This window comes from Macaca fascicularis, chromosome 4, assembly GCF_037993035.2.
Source record: "Macaca fascicularis isolate 582-1 chromosome 4, T2T-MFA8v1.1".
Classification (NCBI taxonomy): Eukaryota; Metazoa; Chordata; class Mammalia; order Primates; family Cercopithecidae; genus Macaca; species Macaca fascicularis.
In genome coordinates this window covers 114,857,053-114,883,368 of record NC_088378.1, presented here as the reverse complement: position 1 = coordinate 114,883,368, position 26,316 = coordinate 114,857,053, and the positions used below count along the sequence as shown (strand labels likewise).

Genomic DNA, 26,316 nt, shown 5'->3' with positions numbered 1-26,316 from the left:
ACCACATACCTTTGTATCTCTCCAGGACATCCTCGTAGGCCTGGAGGTACTCCTGCTCCTCCACGTACAGGTAAGCAGCAGGGGAGAGGTAACCCGCCATGCCGAAGTTTATCTAAGCGATGACTGGCCAATTCCCCTCTCCCCCTCGTAACCCCCGGACAGTAACGTAGTCAGCAAGACACAGCCTTGGGAACTGGAAAAGAGGAAGGAGCAGCAGGCTGGGGAAGAGCGCGGAAGCCGAAGACGCAGAGCGGGGGCGCAGTAGGTGGCGGGCGACGGGCGCCAGGCGCCGGGGCCGGCAGAGGAAACGCCCAGGCCTCCTGGCTGACCGAGGGTGGGCCGCCCCGCTCCAGGAGCCTGAGTCCCTCTCGGGTTTCAGCAGCGGCAAATCTCGGCGAGCCCAGGGGCGGCGACGTGCAGCGCCACGCCAAGCTGAGGAGCCGGGAGTGCGGCGAGGGCCGGCTGGGGCCGGCGGGCGCCCAGACCCTCTGCGGCCGCGCTGACCGCTCTGCTGGCCCTGCACGGGGCGCCTGCTCCGGGTCGGGCTGGGGCCGAGGCCGCGGCGGTGGTGCGGGAGGACCAGCGCGCTGCCTCCGCCGGGGATGCTGCGCGGCGCATCTGCGGCATTTCCTGGCCGCCGCGCTGCAGACACTCGCCCGCGCCGGGGACAGAGGGAGGGAGGAGGGTGGAGGGCGGAGGGCGGAAGGGAGGGGGCGAGCGCGGCGGTCAGCGCCCCGGCTGGCTCAGCTCAGTCCCCGGCGCCACTCAGCCCCTCCCTCCCAGGCAGAGCCACAGAGCCCCGGGCCCCCTCCCCAGGCCCGCCCACCCGGGTGGACCGTGCAGCCAAGCACGCCCACCCCCGGACACTGGCTGCCCGGTCCCGAATCCCCAAGGGCGACGTTTCTATTTGGGATCCACAACAGGTGCCTGAGAAACAAAGCCGCAGATCGCTCCACCGCCGTGCGCAAGCCCCTGCTGAGGGGCCAGCGGCTCTCCCTCGGTAAGGGATGATCGGGAGGAGGGTTGGAAATACTTTCTTCCACCCATTTTTTTGGCATGGTAGGATTCAGGTCACTCTGTGACAGCACAGGGCAAGGAGGGCACGGGGGTCCACGTCTAGGGGACATCCCGGGGACGGGGTGAGGAGGCCTCTGCAGGTGGCCCCACGCATCAGCGCCTGACAGCCGGGCCGCGCCTGCGCCTGAGCGCCCGGCCGCCCCAAGGCTGCCGAGGACCAGCCCGCGCGGTCCCTCCCTTCTGCCCCCCAGAGCCCGCAGGCGCATCTGCTGCTGGGCTCCGCGGCGGGCCTATAGGTTCACAACAGTCCCATATTTGTCACCTCCCTCTTGCTCTCTTATTATTCATTCTACATAGTACTAGTGTCCATTAAACTGAGTAAAATGGATACAGTTCCCTTAAATTAGATATATGTGTATCATATACTAAAGTGAGTGAGTTTAAGGGTCCATTGGAGGAACCAACTGATACCCAGACATGTAAATAGATGTGTTTAAGAGTAATGATTGGCCGGGCGTGGTGTCTCACGCCTGTAATCCCAGCACTTTCGGAGGCCGAGGAGGGTGGATCACGAGGTCTGGAGTTCAAGACCAGCCTGGCAGAGATAGTGAAACCCCGTCTCTACTAAAAATACAAAAATTAGCCGGGCGTGGTGGCAGGGACCTGTAATCCCAGCTACTTGGGAGGTTGAGGCAGAGAACTGCTTGAACCCAGGAGACGGAGGTTGCAGTGAGCCAAGATCATGCCACTGTATTCCAGCCTGGGTGACAAAGCAAGACTCCGTCTCCAAAAAAAAAAAAAAAAAAAAAAAAGAGTGAGGTCAGGCTGCTGTAGATAGAATCTTCACTCCTTACTGTGTCACATAGGTAAGTTACTTATCCTCTCTGAGCTTTCTTCATCAGTACAACAGCGATAATAGTGCCTGACTCATAAAGTTGTATAGTAAATGAAGTTTAGAATAATGCCTGGTGTTATATAAGGATTAGCTGCTGCTTCTACTACTTTATTTAGGAGGTGGAGTCTCACTCTGTCATCCAGGCTGGAGTACAGTGACAGGATGATACCTCACTGCTACTACTATTATTAGATAAATCAGCTGATTGTTGACGCTCTGACCTATGTCAACTTCACCTCTTGTCTAAATCTTCCTTCCCTATTTCCCCCTTTCATATATACTGACCTTTTGCCCTCCATGATTTTTTATTTCTTTGTTAGCGTTGGGTGTTGTAAACTATTGACCATTTTCCATTAATGCTTAGACAGGGATGAGTTGGAAAAAAAAAATTGTGTACTCGTGGAAAAAAAGAAAACTGACTTGAGATAGAACTGGAGCACTCCTCCTCAGCAATTGGCCTAATTTTGTTACTCCAAACAAAGCAAGACCATATCTCTTTTTTCTATCCTGACCACTGGTTTATAATCTGAGTCTGAACCCTTATCCCAGTAAGTCTTTAAGGTTACTAGAGTTTTATTACAGCTTGATATGCATTTATGTGCACATTTGTTCATGAAGTAACAACCACGTATCATATGGGACACCTTCTTGAAATAAAAGGGTTAGCATTAGATCCCTGAGAGTCATTCATTTACAGACCACACATGCATAGACATAGGTCTCTCAAAAATGTCTCCTTCACAATCAGTAAGGTCACTGAAGGCATATGTGAGCCTTCATCTGAGACTGACACTCAGTAGCATCCAGTTTTATGCATATAGTCAGCACACACTTAGTAATTTTAATCATCTATTTAAGGAACCAGTCAAAATGAGCAGAAGCAGCATTTGGGATTGTTTTTAAAAATAGCTTTTGCCCCATGCATTCTTGGAAGGATAACATTGGGTTAATATGCTAATATAATAATAGTGTATTCCATAGAGAGGAGGCAAAAGCATAGCAGTAAATAGCTTGGACTTTGGAGTAAAGACTGCCTGAATTCAGGTCCTAGCTCTACTACTTCTTGACACTACGACCTTAGCAAAGTTTCTCTTCCTTTCTCAGCAGATTCTGAACTGAAAATGGAGAAAATCATAGTACCTACTTCATGGGGTTCTTGGGAGGTCTAAATAGGATACCATATTAAGTGCTTAGAAGAACATCTGGCCATGGGTAAGCTATCATTTATAGAGCATTTGATGTGCCAAGGAGTTAGCAGAATTGTTTGCATTCACTATTATATTTAATCACCACAACCATGACCCCTTTGATAAAGAAACTGAGGCTAAGATAAGTTTGGTAAATTGTCCAAGTAAACACAACTGTCATGGACTGAGGAGGAATTAAAACCCAAGTTTGCCTGAGTTCAAAGTCTGATTCTCCTTTGATCCTTCAATTCCAACTTCAAAGTATTTGGATAGGACAAAAATCCTTTTCTTAAAATAGCATTATCACTGACAAAGCACGTAACTTTATAGGTAGTTTATGACTAAAAAACCCAACTTACAATATCCTGTAGCTAAGAACAGCAGATCTGTATTGCTCATATGTAAAAAGCATTTATACAATGGGTGTTTAAAAGCCCATTTCCTTATATTTCATTGTTTTATTCTCACATTGACCCGAGGAGATAAGAAGTAAACATACTATAGTCTCAGATGTTAATATGATGAAACCGCAATAGATACAAAAGCACTAAAAATGTGAAGCTGGGCCAGGCACAGTGGCTCACGCCTGTAATAGTAGAATTTTGGGAGGCCAAGGGGGGCAGATCGCTTGAGCCCAGGAGTTCAAGACCAGCCTGGGCAACATGGTAGAACCTTGTCTCTACAAAAATACAAAAATTAGCCAGGCATGGTGGCACAAGCCTTTAGTCCCAGCTACCTAGGAGGCTATGATGGGAGGATCGCTTGAGCCCAGGAGGTAGAGGTTGCAGTGAACTGAGATCACATCACTGCAATCCAGCTTGAGAAACAGAGGAAGACCCTGTCTAAAAAACAAACAAACAAAATAAAGTGAAGTTGGCCAGGCCCTGTGGCTCACTCCTATAATCCCAGCACTTTGGGAGGCCCAGGCAGGAAGGATCACTTGAGCCCAGGAGTGATCACTTGTCCAGCCTGGGCAACACAATGAGAACCCATCTCTATAAAAAAAAATTTTTAATAAGCCAAGCATGGTGGTACACACCTGTAGTCCTAGCTACTCGGGAGGCTGAAGTGGGAGATCCCTTGAGTCCAGGAGTTAGAGGTGGCAGTGAGCTGTGATCACGCCAGTACACTCCACCCTGAGCAACAGAGCAAACCCTCAACTTATAAATAAATTTTTAAATAAACAAATAATAAGAAGTGTTCATCATGTGACACCATCACTAATATGACTTTCCAAACCGTAAACCTGATTATGCCACTCCATTGCTTAAAAATCTTTCAGCGGTTCCCTAGCACTTACAACATAAATAGTCCAGTTGCCTCAGGATTGCACACAAACATCTTTACAGTTTCTGTCTTTCCCTTCCAAATCCCACACTTAGCAACACACATTACTTGCAGTTCTCATTTAAACCATCTCCCTACCTTTGTTCCTGTAGTTCCATCCCTCTAAGGTGGGCTTCCCTTTCACCCTAATTCCATCAAGCTCTTTAAATCTCAGTTCAAGTGGCACTTCCTCTCAGAAACCTTTCAGGAACCTCCCACGCCTCCCTTCTCCCCCCAAGTTAATTATACTCTCCTCTGGGTTCTTTTAATTTTATGTGCTTAGAGCCATCACAACTAATCCCTGTAACAACTAATAATTACCGCGTTGTAACGGTTTAACAACACATCCATTTATCATATTAGACTATGACCTTTCTTTTCTAGCTTATTCTTTTTTATTTTATTGATACATATTTTATATATTAATGAGGGTACCATACTGCAAGTACTTTTTACATGCATACAATGTGTAACGATCAAGTCAGAGTATTTGAGGTATCCATCACCCGAAGCATTTATCATTTCTATGTATTGGTAATATTTCAAGTCCTTCCTTCTAGCTGTTTTGAAATATATAATATATTATTGCTAACGATAGATATCCTCCTCTGCTATGGAATATTAGGACTCATTTCTGTAACTGAGTCCTAACTCACTTAAGTTTGTATCCATTCACTGTAAGTTTGTATCCATTCACTAATCTCTCTTGAAACTATGACTTTTTAAAGGCAGAACTGTGTGCTAATCTTCATTTCATTGCAGGGGCTCAATAAGTAGTTGCTAAATGTGGGTGAATTAAGGTATCCCATAGACCACATACGTCTTTTTGACTCGATAGACATTTTCACAATCAATTCTATTTTTAGGACCTTAAAAACAAATAAAAATACTAAACTCTCAGCTCTTTTATTACTAAGTAATGACCACTACAGACATCCTCACACCATTTCTGAACTTCACCTCATTTCCTAAAAAGGGTGAATTTCAGGGAGGGGGTAAATTTCAGGAAGAGTATGAAAATATGTAATAAAATTAGAAGTTGAAATTCCAATTGTATGTTTTCATATTATCCATAGCACCAAATTCCATTAGATAACATGTACCCCTCATCCTCACCCTGGGTGATCAGTGGCCAGTTTAACACATAATATAGCTGAATTTCATAATTTAGCCACATTATAGGTTAAACAGGTATTTGTGGACTGGTCCCCCAAGTCTATCCTCCATGTATGATTATTGTTTATGATTTGTCTAGCAAAAAGCTAATTTACCAATATTTATTTAAAATACAATCATAGGCCAGGTGTGGTGGCTCACGCCTATAATCCTAGCACTTTGGGAGGCTGAGGTGGGTGGATCACTTGAGGTCAGGAGTTCAAGACCAGCCTGGCCAATGTGGTGAAACCCCGTCTCTACTAAAAATGAAAAAAAAAAAAATTAGCTGGGCATGGTGGCGCATGCCTGTGGTCCCAGCTACTTTGGAGGCTGAGGCAGGAGAAACACTTGAACCCATTAGACAGAGGTTGGAGACAGCACCACTGTACTCCACCCTGGGTGACAGAGAGAGAGAAAATCTGTCTCAAAATAAAATAAAATAATATGCTTCACTACTGTTTGTTGTTTCATTTTATCTTTTTCTGCTTTTGAAGAATTCATGTAATTGGTTTTTTGGGTTTTTTTGGTTTTTTTTTTTTTTTTGAGACAGAGTCTCACTCTATCACCAGGCTGGAGTTTAGTGGCAGGATCTCAGCTCACTGCAACCTCTGCCTCCTGGGTATAAGCAATTCTCCTGCCTCAGCCTCCCGGGTAGCTGGGACTATAGACACACAACACCATGCCCAGTTAATTTTTGTATTTTTAGTAGAGACGGGGTTTCACCATATTGGCCAGGATGGTCTCGATCTCTTGACCTCATGATCCGCCCACCTCGGCCTCCCAAAGTGCTGGGATTACAGGCATGAGCCACCACGCCTGGCCTGTAAATTTTAAAGAATGGAATTTTGAGGTCCCCAGTGCATCAACTGCCACCAACTTCACAGCTATCCCTACAAACTCAGTAAACATTTTACAATTAACAAGCGATGGCCCCTGCATCAATGACTCCACAGTCTACTAACAGCATCAGCACCTTCATGTACACTGCATCCCATTAGAACATCGAGTTCTTCAATGTCTTCCCCACCTGCAGTGTACACTGATGGTTACATTTCTCATAACTTCCTGCCCAGTAGAGTTTTTCCCAATTTATATAATCTCATTGCCCCTAACAAATACCTGCCCTGTCCTTCTGTCATAACTCCCTCCTTCATTACTGAAAGCAAAATATCCATCTCTGCCACTACTACCAAAACTCTCAGCCCAGAAGCACCTTCTGCCTTCCAAAAAATACATAGAACAGGCATCCCATTTTGATGCCCTAAGTGGGCCATCAGCCCCCAGTAACTTCTCATTCACACCCTTCTTTCATCTATCTTCCCTTTCTGCTGAGTCAAACATCTGGTATGGGCAGTCTCATCTGTATAGGCATTCGTCTTGCTGGAGCCTCAGACCTGCGGAAAAGTTCTCAACAGGGCAAGGAGGCAGGCCTCAGTGACTAAACATTTTCTGGTCTGCCTTGACTCTCCAAGGCTACCCCTGCTCACTCTTACAGCTTCCATCCTCCCTCCGCCTCCCCTTTCTCACTCAACCCCTTGTTCTTCAAAGGCCTGGGTGAGACCAGCCAGCATCTCACAGCGGAAACCAGAAGCAGCTCAAGACTGTTGCCCCAGAAACCCTGACTAAAGAATGGCTGGCTAGGCACTGTTTGTTTTTCCCGTAATCAGAAAATCCCATTGGGAGGACAAAAAGGGGGTTCTCAGCTGCCTTGATGGCTGGAATCTGGGCTGGTCCCCGCCAGCCCCCTTGGAGGAAAAGAAAGTACCAACTTTGCAATATAGTATAGGAGGCAAAAAAAAAAAAAAAACTGTGGAAAGGGACCTCCAGAGTTAAGAGTGGTAGAGAGGGAAGGAAAGGAAGCCTGAACCACTGGATGCAGAAACAAACCTAAAGAACACCTGGCCTTCTGCCTTTGCAAGAAAGTCCCCAAGGACACACTCCATCCTTCCCTGTTACCATTTCCAAGACGGAAAAAAAAAAAAAAAAAAATATATATATATATATATATACATATATATATATATATACACACAGAGAGAGAGAGAGAGAGAGGGAAGAAAGGAACAACCACCCCTGGAAGCACCTCTCATGCACAGGACACATACACACAAACCACACGGGGGTTCGAAGGTTGATTTCCACAGTGTTCTCAGCTTTCAGCTGGGTAAAACAAGCCATCACTTCTGGTTCAGCTTTTAGGGCCAATGCAAGGCAACACCGGGTAACACAGAACAGAAACACTGGCACGTCTCATGTATTAATTAATCAGGAAGGCGTGATGGCCAAACCCTCAAAAGCACTAAGGACAGAAAGCTGCTATGGATACGATGATGCAGACAGAGATGCTACATTTAAAGAAAAACAACATCCAAGTTGCTGGAATATGCTTTGCAATCCTGGGTACCGAAAACCGTGAATCTTCTTGAGTTAAATCTGCGTAGCTCACTGCCCCTGGGCAAAAATGAAAATAAAGGCTGCTCACTTCCAGCTTCCCGCAAATATACTAGCAATCACTGCAGCTAATACTTTCAGAATGTTACGGTAACTAATGCAGTAAATAGGAAAGTTTAGTGCAATATTTCCTTGCATTTCAAAGGAATCGATTCATCCAACCAGAAGGCAGGGCCAAACAGCTTAGTCACCAGCAGGCTGGGCAAATGGCTCTATCAGTAAAACAAGGCATAAAGTAAACATGGTCATCATCCTCCCCCACCTTGAGCACAGATTCCTGCCCAGTGCATCAGCTCCCGCTATGGCCCCCCAGGAAGCAGATGGGCGAATTTCCGCAACTCTCTTCCCCCACTCCATCCCCTTCCCCAGATGCTCTTACCTGCTATCCGAAGCACTGCCCTCTCGGCAGGGTCCAGCACTGAGCCCCCTTGAATCTTTCTTTTCGACCTCTCATGTTTAGGCAAATTCCAGGGTAAGGTGTCTCCCGGAGCTGGGGATGCGGAGCCAGATTTCTGGCTGAAATCATCCTCATCGGAAAAATCCGCAGAGGAAGACATAGAGCAGCGATAGGACGCGTTCCCGGAACTCTACAGAGAATGACACAGAAAAAGCATTAACAGCAAAATACTCACATATGCTCAGCGATTTAAACATCCCCACCATCACCACCGCCGCCCTCCCTGCCCCCAAACTGGGTCTGGCATATCCTGCACCATCCTCAGAGCTGAGGGAATATACAGAAACCAAAAAAATGAAACCCGGGGCTCACCATCTTTTCTTGGCCAAGTCTCCAATCGTAAAAACAATACACAGGCAGTTCCAATACATGAAGATTTGCACGGAAGAAGTGTGTGGCCTGTGGTCCGGCCACCAGCTCACAAATGACTGGCCCAACAATGAAGCCAGAATCAACAGCCTTCCTGTTACAAATCTATAGTATTTGGCTCCCCCACCAGGACAGTAGAAACATTTTCCATTGCTAGCCTGCTGGTTAATTCATTAATGCAACTAACTCGAAGTTTCGAAAACAAAGCACAAATGCAGGATGTTGAGTCCCAACTCCTTTCCGCTTCAAGTCACCTCACCACTGGAGACTCTGTTCCGACCGATTTTAAGCCCCTGTCCTCTTTATTTAATTTTCTTCATGAGACTGAAGCAGGTTCCCAGAAAAGAGCAAGGAGGGAGGAAGGGCTGATTCTGAGAAGAGCCTTTTCTTAAGACTGGGAGAACACAAAAGACTGTTTTCAGAAGCCTATGGCAGTGCCAATAAACAAACATCTGAACTCGGTTTAGAGTTCTTGAGGTAATTTAAACTTCCAGCAAAGTAACAGCTGCCAATAATGTAAATGAGAATGATGCAGCTCAGTGACAGGAAACAGAGCTCTTCTCAGCTCCTGGTCATTACACTGTGAAATGAGAAGCATGATGCTTTTACCAAAGCACTTGGCCTGAAGGTTAGTCCTCCCTTCATCTAGCTGGAGCAAATCTGCAGGGTCATGTCTTGCATAAAAGTGTTATATCTTCCATAGAGGGAAAAGACACAAGGTGTTATTCCTTCCTTCTTTGTTGGGTTGTGTTTGTGATTATTTAGAGAGCCACTGGCTTACTAATGAAACAAGGATGTTGACTATCTCTGCTGCAAAATTATAAACATAACAACACATCAAAAGGAAGTCTTGACTTTCCTACTGAGAATTCTACTTCGCTGAGACTCATGGTAAAGATGCAAAACTGGTATAACTCGAATTCCTGAAATGTAACTTGCAGCCATGGATTCCCAAGAAGCAAGTTACAGGCAGAAATCAGTGAGGCATGCTCCAATTTGAGCAAAAACACTGGGCTTCCCACAAAAGCAGTGGCAACTGCAGCACAAACAGGCTATGTGAGCCACATCCCAAAACACTCACCCAAGGCACGTGAAATAAACTCTAATTGCATCAGGACTACTAACCTTATCTCAATCTGTTTAGGCATGTGGCTATGCATGGTCAACACCATTATTTCATTTTATTTTTCTTTTTTGTGGGCACATAGTAGGTGTAAACCCCATTCTTTTAGAAGTTCACGTAATATTCCCACAAAGTGAGGTATGTAAGATGTAGCTCTCTATTCTTTCCCCCTAAAAAAGCTGTCTTCCATTTTACTTTCCATAAAATTTCACCATCTTGACTAATTTATTTAGAGTCTGTATATTTTTCTAATGACAATAAGGTATTAGGAAAACTTGAGGCAAAAAGTAAATAAAATTGATTTTCTGTATTGTAGCTACAATCCATAGGGAGTTGTGAGTGGCATTAGGTCAGTCACAGCATGCTATTATCAACCCAATTTATTTTCCATGCTTTTCTGAAAATCCATCTTGAGCTTTCTGAGATTTTGTTTTTGGCTGGCTCTGTATAAAAGGGTGACATTCTTAAAGACTTTTAAGAGTGTATTGGGTTTCTTTGGCCGCTTTCTATCTTCCTAAAAATGGCTTCCTATCTGTCCTTACTTAAGGTCATCCTTTATCTGTGAGATTATATTTCTTGTTACCTGTACTATTTTAGTGAGTATAGTAATTTGATTATTTATCTTTACAGACAGATTTGGAGAATAACTGTTAAAGAACTGCTTTCCAAAACCCACTGGTTATTGATTTTTGTAGAGTAAATTTTTTTAATGGCCTGAGTCTCAGCTGATTGAACAACGAAATGTGATTTATGCCATGACATAAACACCATTAATCACTCGTAGCCAGATGGGAACAGTTACCACCCCTGGACCCATGGGTGTTGACTGGTGCAGCCTCTAATCTGGTAGTGTCATTGGTAAACAGATAAGAGAGAAAAAGAGGAAAAGACAATCAACAACACTTCTTTCAGCACTATATCATAGGAAAATATGGACCCCACACACACACACAAACTGAGGGAAATCATACATATTTATATGTGGTAAAGTCTCTCCCAGGCTACATGATCCAAGTGTTTTAACAATTAAAGTATTGGATTTTTTTCCCACAAAAATTTTCATGAATACTTTTTAAAAATATAAGGTAAACTATACAAAAGTAGGCCCATTTGAACCCTGAAAATTGGGAACAGATTTAAATGGAGCTGCTTTAAAGTGGATTGATCCTAAAGAAAACCTATTATATTCTTTATTGATTTGAAATGATTTGCCAAATCATGTTACTATCTTGGGGGCTAGAGAAGAGTGTGGAACTACAGTTCCCTTTTGTTTTAAGAAAAGCAAATATGTTCTCTCACCCAAAGGCCAGAGTCTAACCTTTGATGTGGGGCTTGGAAAGGTAGGACAAAGGAAGAGGGCTCCTGTAATCAACAAAAGCCCCAGGTTCCTATCTAGTATTCCACTACTGTTGCCTAAGGTTTGATTCCTATTAAAATACAAATATGGTAGCTATGTCCATCAATAGGAGACTGTTTAAATATAGTTATATGGATACCATAGTCTACTCTATAGCAATTAAACAAAAATGTTATTGTTATATATTTAGTAAAGAAGAAACAATTCATCAAGAATGATTTCTTAAAATATGTGCATGTGCATATACATGTAATAGTTACCCATATGTAAGTAGCGATTATTTTTGGGTGATGACTAAGATTCTGAATGAATTTAATTTTATTCCTTATAATATTTTAATCCAATACAAGTACATAAAAAGATTACCAAAAGTAAAAAGATTTTATGTCAAGGGTTAGAGAAAATATGGACAACTCTATGAAGAAGTAACTAAGTCAGTGTTTTTAACATTTCTGGGCTCATGGGCACCCCTGAAAAGTTAATGAAATCTATGAAAACCTCTTTCCAGAACAAAGTACAAGAGTAAATACATGCAAAACTTTGCATATCATTTTATGGGATTCACTGACCCACTGACCCCAGGTTAAGACCCCAATTCACACCATCATTTGTCATCCCCATTTGGCATGTATGCTGAAAATAAGAGATACATGAAAGAGCTGTGGAGTAGGGGGCAGAGTAATTTGGGTAGTGAAGATAAAGCTGGCCTAGGTCATAATACTTTTTAACAGTTGGCCTTTTTCATAAATGACCATGAGCTACTTCTGGACTGATACTGAATCTCTGCAACCAAAAAAGCACTAGATGGTTACAAGCCAAAAACCCTGTACAGTAAATCCTCGCTTAAAATCATCAATAGGTTCTTGGAAACTGCTGCTTTAAGTCAAAGGACATATAATAAAACCAATTTTACATAGACTAATTAATATAAATGAGAGTTAAGTTCCTACAGCAAATAATATTTCTGGTCATAAAAATATCACAAAACTTCTAAGAGAAGACCAAAACACTTCTAATATTAAACACTGAAATAAATGTGAGTTATACATACATTTACAGAAGATTAATACAAAATAAGATAATTATGTACCCAATTTTTGGTAAATCAGTAAATGACAGCAGTCATCGGGGTGGGGGGTTAAATCAAGGAATAAATGTTTGCAAAATGAAAAATATAAGGAGTACCTCCTACCGCCATGCAGTTCAAAGCCAATCACAAATATGGCAGACCCACTGAGCACTTTCATACCACATCGTTTATTGTCATGCATTTGTAAGATTATTGTAGACCTTACAAATTTTTATTTTACAATAATTTGCATTTATTCATGCGTTCCTTTTCCAACCTGCTTATTACAGTTCAGGATCAAGGGTGGCCAGAACCCATCCCAGCAGCTCAAGGCACAAGGCAGGAACCACACCCGGACAGGACACCATCCCATGGCAGGGTGCAATCATAATCTATGCCCACAGTCACTCAGAATGGGACCAATTAACCTCATGTGCACATCCTTGGAATGTGGGAGCAAACTGCAGCATCCAGAGAAAACCCACGCTGGCATGGGGAGAAAGTGTGAACTCCACTGACAGTGGCCCCAGCCAGGAATTGATTTTTTTTCTCTCATCAACATTATAACAAAAAGACATTGAACAAAACACTATTCAAGGACCTGCTATATTGTGTCTTCTACAATTTAGTTATTAAAGCAGTTTTAACAATTGAATTAGATCACCAAAAGCTTTAAAATGACTTTCCTGATAGCCAATTCATTCACATGGTATAAAAACAACCCAAATCTCCTAAAGCCAGGATAATTACATAATAACATTTTCGGAAGGGGAACTGAACAATACCTTCTTTAACTGAAACCCCAGTGGGGGATCTGAGATAAGTACAATGCAACTGCCTAAATTGAATGCTGCCCAGCCTTAGCACCCTGATCTGTAGGAAAGTGCCAGGAAATTGTCTTGGCAATAGGCATTCTCTACAGGCAATGGAGAAAGAAGTGCAGAGATAAGAGTTTGCAAAGTAGCCAAAAATTTAAATCCCAGAGGCTGAAAAGTAAACTTTCACAAACCCACATATTTATAACTTAAGCACATTTCTGTATGTGTATTTCAAAATATTCACCAGAAAAAAACCCAAAAATAGAAAGCACACAAGGAAACAGAAAAATCCTGATTGTGAAGCATTCTACAAGACAACTGTCCTAGATCCGTCAAAAAGGTCAATGACACAAAACATACACACCCAAAAAGGAAGAATTGTTCTAGATCTAAAAGGACAAAAGAGACACAACTAATTCATGAACCTTGGTTGGATTCTGGGTTGACTCTTTTTTAAAAGCTAAAAAGACATTTTGGGGACAACTGTCTTTTGGGGACAACTGGGGAAATCTGAACATGCAACATGGATTGTTTATTAGACAATGTTAGGAAATTATTGTTAGTTTTCTAAGGTGCAATAATACTATTGTGGTTATGTAGAAAAGTGTCCTTATCCATAGGAGATGCAGGCTGAGGAAACCCAAGATGTCTGCACTTATTTTTATTGTTTCAATAAAAACAAGGAAAAGTATTAAATGTGATAATAGGCTAACAATAAGTATTCACTGGTCTACTCTTTCAACTTTTCTATAAATCTGAATCTTTTCAAAATGAAGAATTGAGGGGGAAATAGCAAGGGTTTTTTTTGTTTGTTTGTTTTTTGTTTTTTTTTTAAGAGACAAGGTCTTGATCCATTGCCCAGGCTGGAGTGCAAAAAGACATGATCATAGCTCACTGCAGCCTTGAACTCCTGGGCTCAAGAGATCCTCCCACCTCAACCTCTCGGGTAGCTGGGTCTACAGGCACATACTACCACACCAGGCTAATTTTATTTTTTAATATTTTTATAGAGACGGGGTTTCCCTATGTTGACCAGGCTGCTCTCAAACTCCTGGCCTCAAGCGATCTTTCTGCCTTGGCCTCTCAAAGTACTGGGATAACAAGCATGAGCCACTGCACACAGCAAGGTCTTTTGCGCTGTGTTTAAGTGTTGCTTAGTCTATTCCTGTGCTCACAAAATCAACATATACAGGTTGCAAGGACAAAGTGATAGTTTTGATCTAAGAAATTTCTCGTAACATTTCTTCATAAACACTTAGAGAAGCACTAGAAGCAGTGGCCTGTGTCAAGAAGTCAACAAAGAAAGATAATCTGCTTGCCTTAGTCCTAAGCATAATTCTAGACAGAAAAATATAAAAGAAATTCCTCTGCTATTCATTTATTAATAATGTAAAATACAGTGAACACAAGATAGGTTCAGTATCACATAATTTTGATATACGAACAAAAACAGAAAATTTTTTCTCCAAAATTAGGAAAATTAAAGACACAATTTTCTTTAAAATTCCCTTAGGTAGGTAGGTACAAATACTAACTTCCTCAATGTTGTATCAAAATATATGTTATAGCCCAAAACTATCATTATATGACTAGTTTTTTACTTAGAAATAAGTTAGAAAGCAAGAGCACATTATCTGATTTTAGAGGTCCCAAGGAAAATAAACTCTACCACAAATAAATAGACGTAGGAGAAAACAGTTAAGGAAAATGTGCTTAACTCCTTGAAGAAAAAATGAGATATGGTAAATTTGGGGCAACTTGTGCTTGCTTCAGTTAATAATTTTCAAAACTTGTTGAACAATTAAGGTATGAAATCTTTTACCAAATAAATAGCTCTCAGTTAAGTCTTACCTGGAAACCACCTTTAAGTTGTAAGTAGGGGAGAGGGGGTCTAGTAGTGAGGCCATTAACTGGTTCTCACTCTCTTCTATTAGGGGAGATATGCAGGAACCCTTAACTCCAAGAGGCAGAAGAGCCTGGGTGGAGGTGAGAGGAAGGGGGATCAGAGGGAGAGGAAGCAGGTTGCTGCTAAGTTCTGACTCAAGGGAAGCAGTGTCAGGCAGAGTTAAGGAAGTCAAAGGTTGCTTTCTAGGTAGAGAAGCCCAGTTCATCAGCCTATGAAAGAACACTGGAATTTAGAACACAAATTCTTTCTAGGGTGTAATGATTGTACACTGGTTAGTGTTACTTAGTACTAAGTAACACCAAGTTGGACACCAAGCTTGCTGATGGGACAGAGGAAGGTTGATTTCATAACGTAACTATCATGAATAATGCTGCAATGTCTATGGGAGTGCAGATATCTCTTCAACATATTAATTTCAGTTCCCAATAGGTATATCACTTTGAATCCTAGATAATCAAGGCTCAGCACTAAGACATTCTGCAAGACTTCTTCCTTTCTTTCAGTTTAGTATATTCTATCCAGATGCCTCATTTATTGGGTGATTATAATTTAAGCATTTTCACTAAGTATTTTATTTAATACTCACTGAAATCCAATAAAGAAATGCACAGTTAGGGATATTAAGTAACTTGTCCACAGTCATTGTCAGTACAAGGTGCAGCCAGGATTTCCATATAGGTCCTTTTGACACGAAAGCCTGTGCTCTTGACCACATGTGGTCCTTGGCACTAGGGGAACATATACTCACAGCCCTAAAGATTACCATATATTTGGGGATCCCAAAAAGACTAGACCTGTTCTGGGTTCAGTACTAGGGCCAACGCATGGAAATGACAGGCATCAGTTCACATCAAAGAAAAACCATTCAAAATGCACAACTATAGTACTCCCAGACTGCTTTGTGTATAGTAAGCACTCTCCTATTCCAGGGGACCAAGCCTTCGCTTACTCTGTGGTCTCTTTCCACTCAAAGATTCTTTGGTCCTATGTGTTCCCACACCTCCATAAATCTCCCCAAACACATTACATATAAAATAAAAACTATGCAAAGTATCAAAATACGAAATTTTTCTAAAAATGTAAAAAAACTTTCAAAAAATTTCAGACATCTTTTTTTTGCAAGTCCACCTAATCCCAATCATATGAAAATTATATAAATAGAGACATCAGAACTAGTTTACATTTGAGTATCTACAAATAGTTTTTCTAACCAAAGGAAGAACATTTTAAATAACTTGCCTAAAAGAAAAGCAAACATATCTCCAAAAATAGCCCCACAAAACAAATGCATTAGGAAGACAAACTCTAATACTGAAAACATACATTTAACTAGAAAATACTTAATCTTATAGTTTAAATGGATGTTTATGTCAGTTAATTAAAAACATGTCTTAAGTACCCATAGGCTTCTTCCTTAGAAGGGCCTGAAATCTAACTGGGAGAACAGAAGTGACAAAATAGCCAATTTATAATTAAATATCAGTCATCTTATCATCACTTGTTAGGCTTAAAAATATGTATTTTGGTGGAATAGTATAAATACATACATAAAAATATGGCTCACAGTATAAAGTTGATGAGGAGAGAGAGGCTAAATCAAGTCGAGCCTCCGCAGTCCCTTCAGAAGCCAGGTTGGAGATACAGTTCCCCAGCTCCCTCACTTCACTCTTCCAAGAGTATCCTATCCAAAAGTGTTCACTGCTGATATAGCCATCATTGTAGATGCACTATGGCTGGCCTACTCATTTTTAAAAACAAATTAACAGCAAACACATAAAAATTGGCAATTTTCACATGAAAATTCAGATGTGGAATACTGGCCCTAGTGGTTTTCCCTTTAAAGAAAGGACACGTAAAACACCTGTGCTTTCCAGTCTGACACCGTCCTCGCATGTATGATACCTGACCCCTGGAGACGTAAGACTTTGGAGCCCCTAGCATGAAGTAAGTGATGGATGACATTGCTGTATTCAGAAAGTAAAGGAAAAGATAGAGGAGGAGAGGTAGGGATCGTGATAATTGATAGAATGGAGATGAAATTTTTAAAAATATGAAAACTGGAGAAGAGGGGATAAAACAAACAAAAAGCTTTCAAAATATTTCAGTTAAATGGACAACAAACAAAAATAGATAATTCCATGTTTCTACTGACATCCAAGTGTTCACTTCATTCTGCTGTATCCCCAAACACCCTGGTTAACATTTCCAGTGCCCAGGAAATGGAAGAAAGCTGTATGACTCATGTAAATGCTGGCTCACGATCCCCACGAATCTAGCTGGACCCACCCACCCATCACTACTGCTGATGACTCCCTGCTGGTTTTTGCTCCCATACCTACCCTTGGTCAACATGTAGGAAGCATTAGTAAATTTTAGCTCTTAGGTGATGTTGTCTATTCACACTTGTTTGATCCAAGGGTAGATGATTAAGCCAACATAATTGTCACTTCAGGAAATATAGAAACTAGAAGTTATTGCAACTGGGTCACCTTAGTAACAGCTCTCGGGATACAAAGTCCATGAGTTCCATATCTATCCCTCCAAGCTTGGTTGTTAAACCTCCTTTGAGATGTCCCTGTATCTTTCCAATACATAACTTTTTGTAATTCAGAAGGTTTTTTTCTTTTAAATTCATTGTCTCCATTACTGGAGACAACAAAAACTTAGACAACCATGTTAGTGTAAATAAAAAAGCAATTATAGATATTCAGTTCTTCCCTATTGACACATAAGCAAAGTTATGTCTTTATACCTTCTTTATGCTTCCATTTTCATTACCTGTCTTCATTAATGAGACTTCAGAAAATTGCTTTTGATAATAGCTTTTACACACTTACTCTTTCACTTCAAACAGTAGGTACTTAAGTGAAAGAATTACTTTTTCATTAAAAACAAAAACTTTTATTATTGTACAGAAACAAGGTCTATGAAACTTTAAGTGCCTGGCACTCCCACTGCCCTCTTTTGAGGAAAGCAGGGCTGTTCCATGTACATTAAATGCAAACAATTCGGTTGCTACCTTAAGCCACACCCAAGTGGAACCAGGGATCAGTGCCTGATCCCTCTGAGCTGGTTTGGTGGAAAATTCTGCTCAGGTGCGATGATTCATATTGCACAGTGGCAAACCAATCCAACCACAGCCTCCTCTCGAGAATAAATGCTAAGTTCATTCCAAATGTCCTTAACTAATAATGGGATTTCCCCCTGACATCTGTTGCACATCCTCATCTTAGAACACCTGAGATCCATCTGGAACAACTGTGTGGCTCAAAGCCCCCATATCTGCACTAAAGCCCACAGTAGATTTCATTTTATCTCTCTTTCCTGAGGTGATCTGGACCTGTCCCTTCCTTGCTTTACCCCTAGAGGAAGCTATATGGCAGGACAGGAAGCAGAAACAGCCTGCAAGAATACCTTTTTCACAAGCCTAAATCTTTTGAGATGCGCATAACCTGGAGGCACAAATGTTCCCTCCCATTCCCTGACACCTTGGCATGCATCTTACAGGACCCAAGAACCTTAACACAATTCCGAGGTGAAGGAAATGGGGAGCACCAGGCCCGGCCTCATGGAGACCTGGGAGTCAGAACCTGAGGTGAGTTGAAAAAAAGACAAAGGAACACCTCTTACCCCAGAGTGTATAGACTGAGATTAAACCTCACCGTGTGGGTAGCAACTGTTTCTTATGTACTTCAGAATCCCAGGTCTTAGGAGGGGGCCCCTGATGAATGTCTGTTGGGTGAATTTATTGGCTTGGCAGCTTGGCTTCAGCAGCTTGGTCAAATGTGAGTAGAAATTCAGAAAGAAAGCTCTGCCACAACAAAGGCTAAAAATGCCCCAAGGGTCTGTCCGTCTGTGTCTCGCACACACACATACACAGAGCCCACTAACAGGATCAGCATGGCAGCTACTTCCTTCCTCCAGCATCATTTCTCATTTTAAGGCTGCCTTGAATTATTCTAGATCCAGGGAAGAAGAGAATATATTTCCCTGCTTGCTTATTGACACCTTATTCCAAATCAGGTAAGAAAAGAAGATAGTGTTTGAGGGGGGAAGATGTTAGGACCTTCGAGTTATCCAATCAGTCTCCCAGAATGAGAAGTGAGAAAAGCACAAGGTGCTTTGAGAGCATCAGGTGGAAGTGGCAGCAGAGGCAGCTGGAAAGCAGGTGGTGGATGAAGATCACAGCAGGGCTTGCATGTGACACTGGGGCCCAGAATTCATCTTGTAGGACCTGGATTGTTGCTGACGGGTTATAAGTAGTTTGCCTGCATAGCTGCGTGACTCATGGACTGAAGAGGGATCAAACTCAGACAAGATTAGTGAGCAGTTACTGTAACAGTCCAGCAATAAATGATGCAAGCCTGAACTAAATCATTGGAATTGGGGGTGGAAAGGAGAGGATGAATTTGGGAAACATTTAGAGACTGGAAAAAAGAAGGCTAGACAAAGGTAGGGCTGAGGCTGCTAAGGTAAGAAGTGAAACTAGCTTACTATGCGGGAATGAGAAGAAGGTCAGAAGTCAAGCAAAACTATAATAGTGGGGAGACAGAGAATAGTAGTAGGAAAATCAGTGGGTCCCAGGCAAGTCATACAAGGAGAGCTCGAGATGATGACGTTCCTTTTGATAAGCCTCCTAGTTTGTGATGACTCAAACTGGTTTAAGATACAAGGCTGGCTAGACACCAACCTCCAAGAGACCTGCATTTTCTTCCAACTACAGCTGTGGCTCCTGGAGCTGCTGTGAGTGAGTGGTAGAAACCTGCCCCTTAGAGAAGCTGCAGCTGGTCAGCATCATGCAAGGGACTGCTGAGATGGTAGCATGCTGGTAATGAAGTGTTATGGAGCCACTCCATCCCTTATTCATCCTTTTTCTCATACACACAGAGAGCAAGAGTATATAAACCATCTTGTTTATTGTCCCCTTTCACACAGGATTGTTTTGGGGAACATAATAGTCACGCCATTTACACATACTTCTTATAACATTTACGAGCCATGATATTCTACTTAAAAACATAAAAATAAAAATACCCCTATTTCTTCTGACTTCCAATTGTCTCTAAGTAATAACTGTTCCCACTGCATTTATGAAGCAAATTCACTCATTCTTTCACAGTGCCCATCACAGGGCAGTTAGAATCCTGTGCTACAGCTGTGCAGCCCACACCCCTCTCCTTCTTAGTCATCATGTACACTTAGGATTTGTGTGAATTCCAGTCCCCTGACCTTCCTCCCCTTCACAGCTGCCCTCCTGACCCTGAAATATTGCTTGGGTGTTTTTTCTCCTCCCTTTCTCAACTGGGGATTTCCAAGCCAGCCTAATAGCTTCTTCCAACAATAATAAAGCAAAGAGGAATTTTTAAAAATGTATATCTGTGTCCATAAAACAATATGATGAATTCTATCACAAAAAACAAGCACACCATAGAACATATGACTATCTGTTCCCTTGTGCCATCCTTCTTTCTCTTCCTGAACTGGCCTTGTGTTTGTGTCCACAGCACACGAACCAGCTACAGAATATGCAGGTGGAGAATCCAGGTACCTAGGTACCTTTAAAAGTCTATTCAGTGAAAATCGCTGGCTATTGATGTGATGGTTAATTTTATGTGTCAACTTGGCTAGGCCATGGTACCCAGTTTTTCATAAAAGATCAGTCTAAATGTTGTGAAGGTGTATGTTTAAAAGTGATTAACATTTATTCAGTGGACTTCAAGTAAAGTAGATTATCCTCCATATAGTGGGTGGGCCTTCTCCAATCAGTAGAAGGCCTTAAGAGCAAAGACCATGATCTCTCAAAGAAAGAATTTTCCTCAAGACTGCAACGTAGAGACCTCGCCTGAGTTTCCAGCCTGATGCCCTGCAGAATTTGGACTCAAGACTGCAATATCAGCTCTTTTCTGAATTTCTAGCCTGCTGGCCTGCCCTACAGATTTTAGATCTCCCAGCCCAATTGCATGAGCTAATTCCTTAAAATAAATAAATCTCTGTGTGTGTATGTGTGCTATAACTAATACAGCCTATTGGTCTGTTTCTCTGGAGAACCCTAACTAACATAATTGTCTACCATATTACTGCATAGAAGACTTATGACTCACCTTTACTACATTTCAGGGAAGTAGAAACACCTGCCATAATTCACATTTTACAGTTTTATGGAAAGTGTGCAGGACTTTTACCAAGCTGAGTTAGGAAGCCAGAGTGCTTCACCCAGCTCCATAATTAACTGCCCATATACTACCACACAAGAAAATTACTTAACATCTTCAACTTGCTCATATTCTAAACATGAATAGTCATATCTACTTCACTAGATATTATTAAAATGAAATAATGTATGTAAATCCTGTAATATGATGCCTGCTCAGCACATACTAAATACATTTCCATAGCATTTATTATAAAATAAAAAGATAAAAACTAGATATCAAGTATTTAGAATTGCAGTGATTATAGCTATATGACCAAAAATATATCATTTTGAGGACTTGAAAAAAAAATCTAACTCCCTTCACATCACCTGCATGCTATCGCCTAAATTTCTAGTAACAGATACAGTCTTTTGATGTAAAGCTTTTTATTTCTAACCAAACTACCCATGGATGAAAAATATTAAGTGGCACAGTATCAGTTATTTATACTTCAGTATGAATAAGGCCACCAGACTGTGTCCTGCAGAAGTGTTTAGATAAAACAAAAAGGGAACACTGAGGTTCCTAGAAGTAGATAAGCTGTCTACATCATGATTTTTTCCTGGAGCCATTTCTGACAATCACAGAGACAGAGATTCAAGGAGTCAAATGAGTCTGTCCTAACAGAAACAGCCTAGCCCAATTCAGGATACCACTCAAAAGAAATATGGCCTGGAACACTTTAATTGTGACAATCCACCTCTCTGCTTCCCTAGTTTTCTCTCTCTCTCTCTCTCTGTGTGTGTGTGTGTGTGTGTGTGTGTGTGTGTGTGTGTGTGTGTGTGTGAGAGAGAGAGAGAGAGAGAGAGAGAGAGAGAGAGAGAGCGCATCTTGCTCTGTCATCTAGGCTGAAGTGTGGTGGTAAGATCACAGCTCACTGTGTGGTGGTGAGATCCCAGCTCACGGCAGCCCTGACCTTCCAGGCTCAAGCAATCCTCCCACCTCAGCCTCCCAAGTAGCTGGACTACAGGTGTGCCACCACACCTGCCTAATTTTTTTATTTTTTGAAGAGATGGGGGAAGAGTGGCCAGGGGATTGTCTCACTGTGATGCTCAGGCTGGTCTGGAACTCCTGGGCTCAAGCAATCCTCCCGCCTCAGCTTTCTAAAGTGCTGGGATTATAGGCATGTGCCACCATGCTCAGCCCTGCTTCCCTAGTTGAAAGTAAAAGCTCATCATTACCTCTCTGTTGAGTCATAGGGACAGATGGCCTTACCTTCTCACCTGCCTTCCTGATTCTCTAGGTAGAATATAATCTTTGATGTGATCTGATGGGAGTCTGAAAATCTGCTACCAAAAACTGCTGCCACAATGTCTGAAATGCTCCCATTAGAGCAATTGTAAGCCACTGGGAGATTTTGAGTTTTATCATCTTCTAAACCACAAGGATAGCTAAATTGAACTGGATTACTAAAATGATATACATAAAGTACATAGTAGGCATTCAATAAATTAGAGCTATGTGTTTTCTTTGTTTTGTTTTGGGTTCTTTTTTGAGACAGAGTCTCACTCTGTCCCCCAGGCTGGAGTGCAATGGCGCGATCTCGGCTCACTGCAAGCTCCACCTCCCGGGTTCACGCCATTCTCCTGCCTCAGCCTCCCGAGTAGCTGGGACTACAGGTGCCTGCCACCACACCCGGCTAATTGTTTTGTATTTTTAGTAGACATGGGGTTTCACTATGTTGGCCAGGCTGGTCTCAAACTCCTGATCACAGACGATCCACCCACCGGGGCCTCCCAAAGTGCTGGGATTACAGGCATGAGCCACCATGCCCAGCCAGAGCTATGTTGTTCTTATTACAAGTCACATTCACCTCTTGCCTGAACAATTATTGCAAAATATCTTCCAATTGATCTTGCTTGCCTCCTTGTCCTCAACAATATATTCTCCATACAGAAGCTAAATCCAGTCTTCAAAGACCTAAGTCAGAGTACATCGTGCCTGTGCTCAAAACCCTCCTGTGGCTTTCCACTTCACTCAGGATAAAATCCAAAGCCTGTACCATGACCTACAAGGCCTCCTGATGTGCTGTTAGGTCTCTGCTCAAACGGCACCCTTTTAAAGAAAGTTATTCCCCTAAAAGCCTTATGTAACTTTACCCTCCCCACCTATTACTCTATGCCCCTTATCCTGCTTCACTTTCCTCCCCCGCCACTTATTACCATCTGACACATTATGTATTTACCTGTTTATCTGCTTGTTGTCTGTCTCCTCCACCAAAAAGTAAGCTCTTTGTTTCATTCATGCTGTGTCCCCAGTTCCTAGCATGGTGACAAACCCATAACAGATGCTCAGAAAATATTTGTGAAACGCGAAAATGAACAGTAAAAGAATTTTGCAAAAGCACCTGTACTAACTAGCACACAGTATGTATGTACTCAGTAAGTACCAATTTCCTGCAATAAATATTAGTTTTTTCTTATTTATCCATATTTATCTTATTTATCATTGCCTGCAATACTTGCCCTGAAGCTTGTTATAGAACAAGAGATTTAAAGCACAACATAGTCTCATAACCCACAGTTAAACCCTCCTAACCATAAATCAAAAATGGGATTGCTCTCAGCAAGCTAACTAGGGAGATAACAGAGAACTGAGGCTAGACCTGGCCCTGTAGTCTGGCAGAGCTCTTTGCCTCCTGACCCAGCTTCACTACTTATTAGCTGTAGGACTTTGGACAAACTACTTAAACTTTCTGAGCTTTGGCTTTCCAATTTATAAAGAACATCTACCTCTTAGGGTTGGTGTTAGGATTAAATGACCTAATGCCCATTGCCAAGCACAGAGCCTGACTCATAGGGAGTGCTTAAGAAATGCTCACTACTGTTAATGTTGTTGGTCAGCATCAATAAAAATACTGTTGATACGAAATGCCTGTCTTTATAACTTCATTTCTTTTACAGTCTCATTTATGGTTATCTCTGGAGTTACAGGGAGCTGATAAAGTTCCAAAACCGTTTTTAAAGGATTTAAAAATAGGAAATAATGATAGTCATTTGTTTATAAAAAGCAGAGCTTGGCCAGATGCAGTGGCTCATGCCTGTATTCCCAGCACTTTGGAAGGCCAAGTTGGGCGGATCATGAGGTCAGGAGATCGAAACCACCCTCTCTACTAAAAATACAAAAATTAGGGTATTCTGTGGTGTGGTGGGGCACGCCCATAGTCCCAGTTACTCAGGAGGCTGAGGCTGAGGCAGGAGAATCACTTGAACTCGGGAGGTGGAGGTTGCAGTGAGCCGAGATCGTGTCACTGCACTCCAGCCTGGCGACACAGCGAGACTCCATCAAAAAAAAAAAAAAAAGCAGGGCTCTCATTTCAGAAAAAACTATTTTTCACTTCCCTAGTATCCTGAAACGTCTGCATCTCAGACTTCCTGATTCTTTTGCTTTAATAAACAGACGGGTGTGCCTGGAGTCATGGTGATTACCCATGTTCTAGAAATAAACTTGAGAAAGCTGTGTTGCCTGCTTAATACTCCCATAAGCTCCAAATATTATTATGTAGTTTTTAAAAAAAAAAAACATTAAATGTCTGGGTTTTCTAAGTCAATTTTAAACATGGGGGGGGTGTCAGTTCATTTTACAAAACATGCAAGTAGAAATAATGTTTTTTAATTTGTAAGTATAAAAAATTTTAAATGCTTAGCTAAACATGGCATATAAACAGGGAAACAATGTAGCATTGAAGAGAGTGTTCTCAACTATGAGGTCTTGATTCCAATCGTGGCTCTGACAGTTTAGCAACTCAGATCACTGTTCTGGACCTTGTTTCCTCAAAATGACAACTCAGACTGGATGACTTTTGATGTTCCTAAATTGTCCACGAATCCCTCATCTCTAAAGCTTTTTTGATATACAAATTCCATACCTTTAATGTTTCATTTTCACACTTCTAAAGAGCCTCTTTATATAGTTACCCTGAACTAAGTTTAAATGCTAACGAGTCAGAGATATTGCATATTGAGTAGCACATGTAAGCAAACGGAAAATATCCTGTCCCAATGCCACAATTCACCATCCTCTCAAAAAAAAAAGAAGTGTATTTTGGACTATAACATTTTTTTAGAATGTTGTTAATTACCAAAAACAACAAATAAAAGCCAATGATAAAATAAATCAACAATAAAATAAAATAATTTGACAATCACAACTGCTATTTAATAATTTATCTGATTTTATCATAAAAATATTCCATGAACATTTTCTCTATTGGAGGTTTTAGGTTCAACTCCAAATTATAAAACAACATTATGCAATTAGGAAGTTGATTTGGCCTAACAGAAATGACAAATATGTACTGAAATTTGAGACTTGAAATAAGTGAGTCACTACAGCACTTCTCAATACCCTATGTAAACATGAATCCTATCCTCTCTGGGAAATGTGTCATCTGCTTTAAGACCAAGAGATGAGAAATAATTGGCTAACTGTACTACACAGCCCTACATAGAAATGAAATTATACTAAAGATAAGGACTAAAAGCTATGTCTTGGCAGACAATGGCTGGTGTACTTTGATAATGATGTACAGATTTTTAAAAAACTTTTGGTGGCTCTAGGGATGGATGCTAGAACTTTGGGGTACATACAGCTCTGATCTGAGGGGACCTATTTTGGGGAGTCTCTTTAGTCATACAAAAACAAGGCAAAGGTTTCTCAGATATATCACAGACTTGACTTCCTAACAAACCTGCCTGCTATACAGTAGCTAAAAATGCTGGATAAAATATTTTTAAATGAATCAGCAAAGGGGCAGGAAAATAAGAAAAATTCTTAGAGGCTAGAGCAATAGAAAAGCAAAAGCACAAATACAGAAACGTTAGGCTGATTCCCTCTCATCTAAAGTTTCACTTGATGCCCAGGGGACAGAAGAGCAGGACAACCTGCTCAGGGGACAAAAGACAAAGCCAAAGGAGACTCAGTGAAAAAAACAAAAACAAAAACAGAAATAAATAAACCAGGGAAGCATGAACTAGGAAAACCAAACAAAAA

General features: G+C 41.6%; 1 protein-coding gene across 20 annotated transcripts in view; it reads right to left on the bottom strand.

The window, feature by feature from the left end:
* DST (dystonin) overlaps positions 1-26,316 on the bottom strand; it is a 488,729-nt gene that overhangs the window by 379,102 nt on the left and 83,311 nt on the right. For 8 of the 20 annotated variants that reach the window (XM_065542904.1, XM_005552667.4, XM_005552668.4 and 5 more), the window contains exon 1: positions 10-622. In XM_065542904.1, coding sequence (XP_065398976.1) covers positions 10-100 — 91 coding nt within the window. In that variant the 5' untranslated portion in view covers positions 101-622. Of the gene's footprint in view, positions 1-9; positions 623-8,410; positions 8,619-8,800; positions 8,930-23,509; positions 23,585-26,316 lie in introns of those variants that run through there. The other 12 variants (XM_005552656.4, XM_005552659.4, XM_005552672.4 and 9 more) reach the window with 3 other exon arrangements.